This window comes from Python bivittatus, unplaced genomic scaffold, assembly GCF_059951505.1.
Source record: "Python bivittatus isolate LINGU-HERP-01145 unplaced genomic scaffold, Pbiv_v1 ctg000700_np1212, whole genome shotgun sequence".
Taxonomy (NCBI): Eukaryota; Metazoa; Chordata; class Lepidosauria; order Squamata; family Pythonidae; genus Python; species Python bivittatus.
This window is the reverse complement of record NW_028277098.1, coordinates 57,267,190-57,282,059: the sequence shown is the minus strand read 5'-3', so window position 1 is coordinate 57,282,059 and position 14,870 is coordinate 57,267,190. Positions and strand designations below refer to the sequence as shown.

Here is a 14,870-nt window from a genome sequence, read left to right as displayed (position 1 = left end):
GGACATGCCAATCTAATTTTACTTACAATTCATATAGTGAACACAGTGTGGGTGCTACCTGTCTTGCCAATCTGTCACAGTGCCTGCATCAATCTGAATATAAAATTGTGATGATCACATAAGATGGTGGTTTGCTTTTGTCTCTTCAGGAATGTGTTGATGGCAGCAAAGCGAGCCAATCAGACTGGGCACTTCATCTGGATGGGTTCTGACAGCTGGGGTTCCAAAATTGCCCCTGTGAGAGATGTGGAAGAGGTTGCAGAAGGATCTGTCACCATCTTGCCCAAGAGGGCATCTGTTAGAGGTAAGCCTAGAAATTTTCAAGAATTTTGGCTTGTTCTCTAGATTTTGATAAGTGTATAACGAGTGGAAATCTGCTATCATTATCCTTATCATGTAACATCCATTTAGATGTGCTCCATGCTTTTTTTGGCAATTATGGAAAGAACCTCATATTGATTTGGGGTGCACTTATAGCCCTATCCCTTGAATGTCCATGATCTTCCTTGAATTTTGCTGTGTTGAAGCTTACTTCTAAACAACTGCTTGTATTTAGCCTTGCTCATGATCAGGCTCCTGACTGCAAAGATATCTCAATCTGATGGAAAACTTTAGAAAATGTCAGTAGATGTTCCGAGCTAGAGTGGATAGGTTTCATGCTTATAAAGACTATACTGCTTTTTATTAAAACTTCAGTTCCATCAGCCATGCTTGGGGCAAAGCAGTGCTCAGGAGGCTAGTCTCACACTTAGAAATAAGGAGTAGCATGCTTCTGAGTATATGCTCAGCCCATCAGAACTAAAATTATAACCCTTTTATACAAAAAATGCAAAACCAACTCATCTTACTGCCCCCCCCCCCACTCCAGCATTCTTTATTTCAGCAGCCAAATTCATTTTAGTTGTTGTGACTTAAACAATTGGGAGTCAGAAAACCTTGTGATCTAGTTCAAGAACAGGCATGCATGGCCCTCCAGATGTTGTTGAATTTCAACTCTGATCATTATGGCAAATGAAGAATGCTGTGATCTGCAGTCCAGCAACATCTGGAAGAGCAAAGGTTGCCTACTTTTCATGCCAGTAGATATTGATCTACTGTATACTTTCTCCTCCCCACAGAGATATGGTTTATAACATGGAGCAAATTTCTGGTTTATGGGACCACACACTGATGCTTATTCGTGTTAACGTTTATACATGCCATAGACAATCATATCAATGTGCCATCTGGAAGATTCTTTCTGAAATGCTCAGTAATTGTTATGATCATTGAGAATGATGTATCCCAGCTGAAATGGACAAAGGGATATTAAATGGGGGCAATACTAAAGTTGCCACATATGGGCTGTAAAAATCCAGACAACCATGCCATGGCAGGAAAGAGGAAAGGCTAACTTTTTGCTGCCATCTAATGGTAATTCAGAGTTTTGTAGCCAGATGTGGTAATCTTAGGTTAAGATTTCTCAACTTTGCAACATGACAACAATACTGCAATTAAGTGTTTTCATTCAGGTTAGGGTTAGACAAGAAATGAATGTGTCTTACAACTTTTTCCGTGATTGGTTTCTAGGTATCATTTTAGTCTGCTTGGCTTCATACTTTGAGTGAACAGCATTTTTTTTTACAAACAACAGATTGAGAACCTTCTTCTCCAGTAGGAGAAACAGTTGTGAAATCAGAGATATAGTTGTCAGTGTACTTTCCTGATTTTTGTTTGTTTTTATTAGCACTACCAGTAAGCTATCATCGTTATCTTTTCTCTTACCAACCAACGATATCTTTTTAATTTATTTTGAAAGGCTAGAAATCTAAAATAATGGATAACAATGTCCATTGTTACTTTACTATACAATATACCTTACTGGACAATATCCATGAATTTTACTAACATGTATACTTCTACAGTCAGTCCAAATACCAAAACTATACTGCTACCAAGCACACTGGTACAGAAGCTGGAAACATTTCCAAGAGAAGCTAAACCCAATTATTGGTGGTCAGTTTCATGGATCACAAATATCCAGTAATAATTTGTCACATGTCAGTTGTAACACTTTGCAGAAATCAGACTTTTATTCATTTCAATTATATTAAACACCACAATCATAAAATGCAAAACAATTTTTTTTTCTTCCTAGTTTTTTCCCACAGGTGCAGGGAGCACTTTTTTTCTTCCAGATCAACCAAATGTTGATCCATTGGTTGCAACAAGAATTAACTGACCAGCTTGTCTCCTGAACCTGACGTTGTGGGCTGAGAGAAAGTAACTGGCTCAAAGTCACCCAGCCAGCTTTCATGCCTAAGGCAGGACTAGAACTCACAGTCTCTTGGTTTCTAGCCTGGACCCTTAACTGTTAGACCAAACTGGCTCTCTAATAGGCCTCACATATATTTTCTTTTAATTAGCAAGGAAAAATAGTAAGTAGTTGCTGTTCAGGGTTGTATTTAAAAATGTGCTTAGCTGCCTCCCTCAAAAGACAAAGGTAAATTGGAGGTACAGGGAGATCCTGGGGGATGGAGGAGAATGGACCCTCATCAATTTGTTTTCCAGTAAATGGGTGTTTTGTAATTGTTCATTCCCTTCAAGAAAAAACACTCATTACGTCCTCTCAAAATCTGAGACATGCCTACCAGATTGAAAGGTCACCTCTTCTGCTTTGAGGAGATCCGTATCATTAAGCAGCTTGCTAAAGCAGGGTGCTCAGATGTCTTCTGTGCTGTTGTCCAATATAAAATCAGTAACTTACTCCAGGTCTCAGACCCAGTTGCAGGATGGTCCCATCTGAGGATATATAATACACCCCCTGCTGAAGTTCAGCAAATTTAGGTCTGAACTAAGATCAATAAACTTGGGAGTACTGTACATGCTGTCTGTGATCTGTGTAGGAAGAAAAGTAGGGTAAATAAGCAAAATGCTATTCATATTAAATTGAGATCTTTTTGCTCCAATGCTTCCCCTTTTAATGTTTTATACTACTGTTTGTGGAAGTTTTTGTATCTTTCATTTGGTTTATTCTTCAGTGTCCTGTTCTTCATATATTTGCATATGTATACATTTTCTCCTTTCAAGTTTGTGGGCTGCTCTTAAGGCTTTATTTGCAGAATAATGACCCTCCCATTCCTATTATTTAATGACTCAAGGCAGCAGACCAAAACAATTAAAAACACATAATAAACATAAAATAAGAACAAAAATAATAAACAGCCATGCCGGGGAAATAAAAACTTAAAATCCTACCACAATCCAGTTGGCTGACAAATCATCCTGACTCAGGGCCTGCTGGTAGATTCAAGTTTTTAAAGATTTCTTAAAGAACAGCAGGAACAGGGCTACACAGACCTAGTGGAAGAATGCTGTTCCAGAGGGCAGGAATAGTGACAGAGAAGATATATATTAATAGAAGCAAATATGTGTAGCTAAGGGTTGAACTGTGGAGTCCTTGGGGTTCTCTGAGCTTGGCTGTTTTCTTGCAAACATTTCGTTACCTGGCTAGGTAACATCTTCAGTGCTGGAATGGAATGGGGTTTGCTTTCTGTTTATATACTGTGGCATGCCCTGCTAGTGTTGGTGTGGGTGTGGGTTTTGTTTTATTTTTTTTTCCTCTGGTAGTTCCTTGATTAGGGTATTGTTTACTGCTTGATTGTATGTCTGGTGGTAATCTTGGTGTTAATCTCTGCTTATCTGGTTGCTGATTGCTGGTGAGGAGGTGTTTGGTCTTTTGTTTTCCTTTCTATTGTCTCTTTTGAATAGTGTGTAGATGTTGTTTATCTCTATGTGTCTGTTAATTGCTGCCTTGTCTGAATACCAAGCTTCCAAAAATTCCCTCGCATTTTTGGATTTAGCTTGGTCTAAGCAGCTGACAGTTTCCCAGTTGAAACTATGGTTAGGTCTGCCATGTGTTGTGAGATTAAGGAGTTTTCATCATGTTTTCTGACTGCTAGTTGACTCTGACTCTGCTAGGTTTTTTGGGATGGGCAGAGACAGTTGGAGAAAGCAGTCCTGTAAATATCTAGGCCCCAGGCTATGAAGATTATAGATTACCATCAGCATCTTGAATTGTACCTGGAAGCAAACTGGTAGCCAGTGCAGTTCACAAAATAGAAGTGTCACATGGATGAACAGAGGTGCACTCATAACTACTTGCACCACCTTATTTTGGCCCAGTTGTAGTTTTGGAATGCTCTCAAGGACAGCTCTATATAGATTGTGTTGCAATAATCCAAACTAGAAGTATCTATGAGAAGGGTTCCCTGATCCAGAAAAAAGTACAGTTGGACACAAGATAAATCAGATCAAAGACCCTCCAAGTCATGACTGACACTTGTTCTTTGAATCTTGAAGGTCCCCCAGATTATATACCCCATCCAGAGGCATAGTCCCATCCAGAACTAAACCTGGAAATCCCTTGGAAACAATGATTCTTGCTGTCATTGAGGTTAAGCCTAAATCTGTTCCTGTCCATCCAGACCCTAACAGCCTACAGGCACTGAGACAGAACCTCAATAAAATCACTTGATCAGTCAGAAGTCATCTGGGTATAAACATCTGGGTATTATCAACATATTGGTGATACATGATCTCATGCCAATAGATGACCTTGCCCAGCAGCCTCATGTAGATGTTAAATAGGAGCAAGGAAAGCATCAAACTCTGAGGAACCCCATGAAGCAAAGGACTCAGGTTTGATCTCTCCCTACTACCAACACCAAGTGGAACTGGCCAGAGAGGAAGGAGAACCATTGCAATACAGTGTCCTCCACTCCCAATCCCTAAAGCCAATCAAGAAGGATACTATGATGGAAGGTATGAAAAAGTAACTGAGAAATCATGAAGGATCAGAAGAGTTGCACCGTCTCTAATCTGATTCTGCCAAAGATAACCCACTGGTATAAACAATGTCATCTCAGTATTGTGCCCATTCCTGAAATCTGACAGGAAAGGATCCAGATAATTCACTTCCCAGAAGAAGGCAATGGCAAGACACATTCATACTGCTACAAGAAAATGACATGGTGTCCATGAAGTCATTAGGACTGGAACTCAGCTCCAAGGTCCCTTTAAAGAACCTTCCAGAACCAACACCATTTGCAGAAACTCTTATAAGTCTCTTTTTAAATCTTTATACCCACAATCCTCTCATTTTGTCTTATGTCTCTATTCAATATTTCAAGAACTAAAATAAACAGGAGAGGGGACAATGGGCAGCCTTGTCTTGTTTCTTTTTTTATCTAGCATGATTTGTTTAGATCTCCATTAACAATTATTTGTGCTGTCTGTGAAGTATAAATCGATGTTATCCATTTTATAAAATTCTCTCCAAAATTTGTATCTTCCAAAACTTTAAACAAAAAAATCCAGTTCAAATTATCAAAAGCCTCCTCTGCATCTACAAAGATAAATGCAGCTTGTTTTTCATTATGTTGTTCCAAATATTCCAAAATGTCCAAGACAGTTCTAATATTATCCTTCAACTGTCTTTTAGGTAAAAGTCCACATTGATTCTCATGAATAAATTCTTGCAAAATTATTTTCAGTCTTTCAGCTAAAATCATTGTAAACAACTTATAATCATTATTCAATAATGATATTGGTCTGTAGCTTCTTGTTAAAGTCAAATATTATCAAATTCTTTCTTTCTCAATTCCAATAAAGCCAGATTATCTAATTCTCTTTTCAACTCTCTATTTACAACTTCTGTCTTTACTCTCTAAAATTTCCATTTTATCACTGATTTGTTTTATCTCTTCAGATATGTGGTTTGCAGAATTTTTCATCTTTTTGACTTCTTTCATCTCTTCTTTCATCTTTGCAAGTCTTTCATCCATTCTTTTTTCAAAAGCTTCTATCTTATTGCCCATTTGTTCAAATAATTTCTGAAGCAAATCTGGTGTAATTGTTTTCTCTGCAGACTGCTCTAGCAATTCCCTCCTGCCCTCTCTTGATGTTTTTCTAGTAGTTGCTATTATATATTATAATCCAAAAGTGAAAGTATCCCAAGCAAAAGGAAAAGGCAAGCTTCCCCTCTTTTTTCCCTTTTCCCTTCTTTTATCTTTCTGTGGCTTTAACATTTTTGTCTCTAATGGCTCTCTGTAACTTCAAGCCACATCACAAACCACATCATCATAGCAACAAAACATCACAGTCTAGTTCATTACCTTATCTTTTGTTATGGAGAGTCTGCCAATTAGACGCACTCTTTAACAATAAAGAAAAAACATTCTCATGAGGTCTGATCACTTTAACTAGCTTAGTTCAAGTTTTATGCCAAAGCACTTTTGTCAAAAATAAAAATAAAAAAATAGAAAAATAACTGTCCCCTTTATCCATTTTAAACCTTTCTCAAACCTTCTCTTTATTAATCTTTTTGCAAAAAATTCTTGAATGTTTAAATCCTTAAAGACTCTTTTTATTTTTGTAACCCAAAAGAAGGTTTAACTCATTGAAAGGAATCTTATATTTGCCGCAGAAGAAATTTATCTATATCTGTAGATTAATTACTTCCCAAAGTGATTAAGAAATGGGGATGGCTGGCTTATTGTCCATATAGGCTACACCACAATTGTGAGCATAGATAGAATCCAGGGACTCCTGGCTACTCAACTCCCGAACAAACTGCAAAAGCTTCTGTTTCTGTAGTTTACTCATGAGGAGCCACTGTCTGGAGTACAAGTGGGTTATCTCATGATCTCTCTTTGACCAGACAGATTTTGCAGGCCAGCATCCGCCTTCCAGCCTGCGTTCTTGGCTGCGGTGACTCTGCACTCCTTCAGAGACATCAGTCCACCACAATTCCTCACTGGAAGCCTCAATAATTGCATACAGTTCTTAAAAGATTAGGTCATAGCTTTTTGAGACTGCAGGGGAAAATGGAGACCCTTATCAGGGATAATGCTTAAGAAATAACATAGAAGAAAGAGGTTGAGGTTGAGGGTTGAATTCTGGTATTCAACCAAAAAACTCACTGGGTGTCTTTGGGTCAGTTATCTTTTATAATAAAGATAGCTCACAGGCCTGTTAAAAGAATAAAATGTTAAGATATCAGCCAGGCTGAGAGTTTTGAAGAAATAGGGAAATATACATGTGATAAAACAAAAACAACCCATGCTTATACAGCTGTTCAAAAAAAAGGAAAAAAAATATTTATGGTGGTAGTGGTAGGGGGGAGAATCCAGACCAAACTGGCACCTTAACAGTGCCTATTTTGAAATTGCTATAAATTGAAAAAGCAAGTATTTAGACTTAAGATCAAGTTAAGCTTCCTGCATCCTCAAATGCATGTGCAAATAAATGGTATGGTCTGAAATCAGTTGTCAGTCAAGCAAAGAATAATCAGCAGCCTGGAAAACATATATTTTGAAAGGAAAACAAGTGAATGCCATGAGTATGGGCCTGTGACTTCACAAAGCTATGTTGCTCTGAGCCAATAGCAAAAGCTTAATTAACCATGCATATTTTAGTTACGCCAAACACAAACTAATTTCCTTGGTATAAAATGACTATCAGAGGGGGGTTGAGGTACAAATACTAAGGACGGTGGCTTTACGACTCTTTCCCTAAGGCATAGCCTTATTAATTGAATGAAGTCTTTAATGGGCTTATGGCACTTGACAGCTCTTTCCTTTCTAATGAATGATCCTTCAAGAAATGTAACTTTGGCTGTGAGCTAAATCTGGCATTGCTAAACTGTTGATGCTGTCTAGATAAGTAGATTAAAAATATACTTACCATTGAGGGCCATGTGAAGCTCTGCTTCAGAGGTAATTCAATTTTCTAATTGAATCTTCAGATCAAATTGTCAAATAGGTTTGGTGCATAGAATCAAATCAGGTGCCTCTGAATTAATCCAGACATTTGTTGGACTTCTATGCATGTACAGACTTTTGTAGTATCAAATCAAATCACCAAATTGCTTTGATGATTCAAATCAATTTGTCAAACAAATTGCAAAATTGAATCAGATTTTGACCAGCCACCCTAGTAATCTCTAGAGAAGGCAACTTGGTATCTTCCATATGTTTCAGATGACAGTATTCGTAATTCCCAGCCAGACATGGTCTGGCATGTGTTGAAGAAGGCGTAGGATGATTCATCAGTAGGATGGCTACTGCATGCCACAAACCTCTGACTACTTTCACAAACTTTAGCTCTAATACATTGCCTCTCTGGAAGCTGATCTGCTTTTACATCAGAGAATTTCCAAGCTGACCATTCAAATTTGCTGCAGGTAAATTTGCAGGTGGCAGCTGTGGCCAGGAAGGCCTTTGCCCAGCTTCATCTGGTGCATGAGTTGTGCCATTTCCTGGACTGAGGGGCCCTTTAGACAGTCATGCATATCCTGGTCACCTGATAGCTTGACCACTGCAACGTGCTTCAACTGGTCCAGAATGCAGCAGCACAGACAGTGATGAGCATACCTCAGTATGCCCATGTAGCACCTCTGCTTTGTGAGCTGCACTGTTTGCTTCTGGGTGCAATTCAAGGTGCTGGTCAGTAGCTAAAAAGCCTTACATGTCATAGGGCCTGCTTACTTGAGGGATCGCCTGTCTCCCATAGTACCTGCCCAGCCAGTCTGATCTGGCAGGGTTGGCGTGCTCTGGATTCCTTTGATTAAACACTGCCATTTGTCAGGATCCCAGAGCCCTGCCTTCTCTGTAGCAGTGCCTGCCCTCTGGAATGAGATTCCCTCCAAGAATTGAATGGCCCCCACCCTACTGATATTTCGAAGGACCATGAAGACAAGGCTCTTTGCCCAGGCTTTTGGTGAGCATGATTGATGCCACCTTTTTTTTCTTTTTCTTTGCTCTCATCCAGGTTTGTTTTCTCTGTCATCTTTGTTTCTTTTGTTGTGTGATTTTTGTGTTGTTTGTGTTGTTTCTTTGTTTTTAAATGTTTGTAACAATTTGTAAACCACCAAGAGTCACTGGGAGTTGGGCAGCATATCAATTTAATAATTTTTTTTTTAAAGACAAAGATTTAAAACTTGAGAGACAAAAAGGAAGAAGAGCATTCTAAAGTTTTTGGTAGCTAAACAAGATAACTTTAGAATCCTGTTAAGATACAATGTAATATATGCTGGGTGCATGCTTGCTAAATATTTAGAGTTGTCAAGGTAAGAATCGTTTATGTGGGAAATGGGAAAGACCTATAAGTGTGGAATAATATGATGGGCTGTGATGCATTTTTGACATGACACAAATCTTCAAACTTGAGGTATGTGTCTATGTGTGAATGCGTGTTAGAATGAAAATGCAGAAACCTAGCTATTTCCAGTGAATGCTACTTATGAATGTTTCTATTTATTCCATTTGTTTCAGCACTGATTTTTAGAATTTTTAAAACGTTTCCTGAAAATATATACAGTACACGTGATGCAACTGAAGTAGAGAGATGCAGCTTGGTGCCTCAAGATATTCTAGTGTTCAATTCCCATCAGTTCCAGCCACCATAGCCAATGGCAGGCAGTTGTGAGAGCAGAAATCTAAAGTATTGAGAGGCATTAGCAGCGGTGTCCATAACAAGCTTTGATAACATCATCACACAAATGCTGCAGTTATGTACATGCATCACAATATCTGATGCAAGTCCATAAGTGCAGGATTTGCATCATCATGTCTCCAGATCCATGTCCTCCAGCTTACATCATCATGGCTTGCTGCAGATGCCACTTCCAAACTATTTTCAATTAGGAAAGTAGCACTAAATGTCATAATTGAATGAGCTCAGATTCTGATCTATAACTCTTCTCTCCTTCCAAAATAAAACAAAAGAATAGCAGGTTTCCCCCCTACCTTTTTTTTTTTTTTGAACCTATGGTGCAAGTTAACACATGTTGAAGATGATTTTGAAAAATTCCAGGCTCTTCAATATTCATTACAAGCTAACAAATAAGCCTTCAAGTAGTGGGCATGCATTTATACATAACTATTATTTTTAAAATGTTATTTCAATAGCAAGGATTCCCTTTTATCCTTTAAGATTTGCTGTCTACCCCCATATAGCTGGCTGCATTTATTTTGGCCTTAAGACCTCACGTTTTTATTATCTGTTTCCCTCATTAGGTTTTGATCGCTATTTCTCTAGTAGGACACTGGACAATAATCGCCGGAACATTTGGTTTGCTGAATTTTGGGAGGATAACTTTCACTGCAAGCTAAGTCGCCATGCTCTCAAGAAAGGAAGTGCTATCAAAAAGTGTACAAGTAAGACATTCTAAATGTGGGTATATTTGGGGGTGTGGATCTTTGGTTGTGAGTGGCAGAGAAGAGAATCAACTGGGTGACTTTGGGCCAGTCACTTTCTCTCAGCCCAACTCACCTCACAGGGTTGTTGTTGTGGGGAAAAGAGGAAGAGGACGGAGTATTAGGTATGCTTGCCTGCCTTGAGTTATTTATAAAAATAATAAAGGGGGGGGATAAAAAAAAATTCTGACTGGGATGTTGTTGGCTCTATTCTAGTGCTGTAACCTAAAAGAATGTCATTACCTAATGGAGCTGGGGCCATTCATTTGGTCTTTGCTAGGACTAGCAGGGAGTCCCCACTTTGAGGGTTAGCTGTTTCAGTCAGAGATACTAGTTGCTTTGCGTGTGTTGGGTATATGAGTTGAATTCTCTGAGGTAGCTGTTAGACCATATTGTCATATGTTTTATAATGCCAAGTTAATTGTGTGGATTTTATATTAGTACAGTGAATGGGAGAGTGCTGGTGGCTAAGCTCTGAAGGTCAGGTAATAGTCTGAAGCAGATAGGCTGGGATGATGGTATATTTGCTGATGAAGCATAATAGAGAAGTGATTGAGCTATGGATCAGGGTAGTCCTTTCTGGTCTGATCTCAGTAGGTAAGTGACTTTCTATCATTCTTCGTTTCCTACTTTCATGCAATACTGTGCTCATGTCCATGCTATAAAGCAGGGTAACTTAGCTTGGTGCCCTTCAAAGGTGTTACTCTTCCATAATTTCCATCCAGCACAGTACAAAAGTACAACATCAGTTTGAGTAAGTAGAACTCTAAGGATCATAACAGTAATGTGGCTAAGAAACACTTTGAATATTTGGTAATACTAAATGCATCCTTGCTGTGAATCACTGAGATTGTTTTTTGAATAGGAGGGAAAAGGGCAGACCTGGAGTAGCTAGCAGAGCATCTTACGAGGTAGGAAAAGGTGATTTGTATTAGTGGAATCAAAGACAGAGGTAGAAGAAAAGACTTGTCAGAGAATGCACCTGTGTGGGTTTTCTCTTCCATATCTGCCAGCCTTCCCTAGCCTGATATCCTCAGATGTGTTGGGACCAGAACTTTAAAAATCCCCAGATAACAATTGGTTGAGAATTCCAATAGTTGGGGACCCAAGACATCTAGAAGACGCAAAATGGGAGATGGCAGTTCTTGAGGGATGTAAGATTTTGTGTTAGACAAGAGTAAAGATCATTAACCCTGTATGATATTTTAACGCTCTTCAGTGTTAATGTTAATGCTGCCCTCAAGATTTTTATAGCTGCTTTGTTTTGTTTTTGTCCCTGTGTTCCTTACTTTTATGAGAACTTCTTAATTATCATTTTTAATTATACATTTCTTAAGCACCTGGTAAGCAGTGCATATATTTGTATAAATGAAATCAATCAATGAAGCCCATAAGCACCTATAGACTCATTTGGGAGTGGGCCAGTAGATTAAGAACAACATTTTAGGATATGATTCCTTGAACTTAAGAGCAGAAGGCATTGCTCACAAATAAATATGCCTGCTGAAGGCCCTGATAGAACCTGAGAGGAATTAGCGTATGAAGCAATCAAATGCCTACTATCTTTATAGTTATTAAATAAGAACAAACCCACATTAATTCAACTAACCAACATGGTTCAGTCCCAGCTTCCTTGGGCACCTTTTGCTATTCTCTTCTTTGGTCTGCTTTTATTCTACATGTACCCTGCCCGCACGTTAGTTTTCCTTTTGTTTGCCAGCATCTTTCCTCTTCACAGTACACAAATTCTTTCTTCATTTGCTCACAAATTTCCATTATGACATTGCAGCCCTAACTCCATTGTTCTCATCTATTCTTTTCTCAGCAATTCTCTCTTAGAAGCCTGGTTTAGGAGGGGGAAAGAATGCATTATAAAGCTGTGCCACCATTGTCTGAAAGTGGCTTATGGATTAGAGTGGAAGGGAGTTCCTGAAAATAAAAAGGAGATGAGAAAGTAGCCCTCTTAAGTGCATGAGTAGAGTTAATCCTGACAGCAGAGATGAGATACATGTCTCATGGGTGAATGAATGTATTTATTCATCCTCCCTCTGCTGCCAGAGCTGACGGAAATTCTGTCTCTGATGTGAAGTGACTGAAACCTTGGTGCTGGGCACCTTTTGCCTCAAGCAACAATTAAAATATTTCATTCCATAAAAATATCTAGCCGCATGGGGAGCACAATGCAGAATTGTTGTTAAAAGGAAGGAAGAAAAGAAACAAACCCCAGAGAAATCAGCTGCCATGTAAATGATAACAAGTCTTCAAGCCAGGATTACAAAAAGTGACTGGGACCGCTTCTTTATCTCTGTGTTGTCACATTTATTCACCCTCCTTGCCAGACACTGTGCCTCTGTGGAATTGATGAGTGCCACAGTAGATCAGAGGACAGAACAGAAAGACCGAGAGGGACAGGTAAAACTGATCTTAACCATTGCTTCTACTGTCTCCTCTCTTGATCCACCCAGGATAGATTCAGGTATCAGATTGTTGTTGTTCAGTCATTGAGTCGTGTCTGACTCTTCATGACCCCATGAACCATATCGCGCCAGGCCTTCCTGTCCTTCACTGCCTCCCTGAGTTTGCTCAGTTTCATGCTCATTGCTTCAGTGATGCTATCTAACCATCTCATCCTCTGCCGTCCTCTTCTCCTTTTGCCTTCAATCTTTCCCAGCATCAGGGTCTTTTCCAAAGAATCTTCTCTTCGCATTAGGTGACCAAAGTATTGAGCTTGAGCTTCATTATCAATCCTTCCAATGAGCAATCAGGGTTGATCTCCTTTAAGATTGACTGGTTTGACCTCCTAGCAGTCCAGGGGACTCTCAAGAGTCTTCTCCAGCACCACAGTTCAAAGGCATCAATTCTTCGGCGCTCAGCCTTCTTTATGGTCCAGCTCTCACAGCCATACATTACTACTGGAAAAACCATAGCTTTGACTATGTGGATCTTTGTCGGCAAGGTGACATCTCTGTTTTTTGATATACTATCTAGGTTTGCTATAGCTTTCCTTCCAAGGAGCAAGCGTCTTTTAATTTCATGGCTGCAGTCTCCATCTGCAGTGATCTTGGAGCCCAAATAAATGAAATCTGTTACTGCTTCCATTTCTACCCCTTCTATTTGCCAGGAATTGATGGGTCCAGATGCCATGATCTTAGTTTTTTTAATGTTGAGTTTCAAGCCAGCTTTTGCACTCTCCTCTTTCACCCTCATCAAGAGGCTCTTGAGTTCTTCTTCACTTTCTGCCATTAGGGTGGTATCGTCTGCATATCTGAGGTTATTGATGATTCTCCCTGCAATCTTAATTCCGGCTTGTGATTCTTCCAGCCTGGCATTTCTCATGATGTACTCTGCGTATAGGTTAAATAAGCAGGGTGACAGTATACAGCCTTGTTGTACTCCTTTCCCTATTTTGAACCAATCGGTTGTTCCATGGCCGGTTCTAACTGTTGCTTCTTGGCCCACATACAGATTTCTCAGGAGACAGGTAAGGTGGTCTGGTATCTCCATCTCTTTAAGAATTTGCCACAGTTTGTTGTGATCCACACAATCAAAGGCTTTTGCATAGTCAATGAAGCAGAAGTAGATGTTTTTCTGGAACTCTCGTGCTTTCTCCATGATCCAGCGAATGTTGGCAATTTGATCTCTAGTTCCTCTGCCTCTTTGAAACCCAGCTTGTACATCTGATAGTTCTCGGTTCACGTACTGCTGAAGCCTAGCTTGTAGGATTTTGAGCATAACCTTGCTAGCATGCGAAATGAGTGCAATTGTGGGATAGTCTGAGCATTCTTTGGCATTGCCCTTCTTTGGAATCGGAACATAAACCGACCTTTTCCAATCCCGTGGCCACTGTTGCGTTTTCCAAACTTGCTGGCATATTGAGTGTAGCACTTTAACAGCATCGTCTTTTAGTATTTTAAATAACTCAGCTGGAATACTGTCATCTCCACTAGCTTTGTTGTTAGCAATGCTTCCTAAGGCCCACTTGACTTCACTCTCTAGGATGTCTGGCTCAAGGTCAGTGACCACACCAGCATGGACATCAGGGACGTTAAGACCTTTCTTGTATAGTTCTTCTGTGTATTCTTGCCACCTCTTCTTAATCTCTTCTGCTTCGGTTAGGTCCCTGCCTTTTTTATCATGCCCATCTTTGCACTAAATGTTCCTTTGATATCTCCAATTTTCTTGAAGAGATCTCTAGTCTTCCCCATTCTATTGTTTTCCTCGATTTCTTTGCATTGTTCATTTAAGAAGGCCTTCTTATCTCTCCTTGCTATTCTCTGGAAATCTGCATTCAGTTGCTTATATCTTTCCCTTTCACCCTTGCTTTTCGCATTCCTTCTTTCCACAGCTATTTGTAAAGCCTCATCAGACAGCCATTTTGCTTTCTTGCATTTCTTTTTCCTTGGGATGGTTTCAGTTGCTGCCTCCTGTACAATGTTACAGACCTCCGTCCATAGTTCTTCAGGCACTCTGTGTACCAAATCTAATCCCCTAAATCTATTCATCACTCTCACTGTGTACTCACAAGGAATATGATCTAAGTCATACCTGAGTGGTCTAGTGGTTTTCCCTACGTTCTTCAATTTAAGCCTAAATTTTGCAGTAAGAAGCTCATTATCTGAGCCACAGTCAGCT

At 39.5% G+C, this 14,870-nt stretch overlaps 1 protein-coding gene across 1 annotated transcript in view; it reads left to right on the top strand.

Moving 5' to 3' along the window:
* Nucleotides 1–14,870, top strand: part of GRM4 (glutamate metabotropic receptor 4) — a 320,041-nt gene that overhangs the window by 213,431 nt on the left and 91,740 nt on the right. The window contains exons 4-5 of the mRNA XM_088154016.1: nt 150–304; nt 10,059–10,199. Of these exons, the coding sequence (XP_088010142.1) occupies nt 150–304; nt 10,059–10,199 (296 nt within the window). The remainder of the gene's footprint in view (nt 1–149; nt 305–10,058; nt 10,200–14,870) is intronic.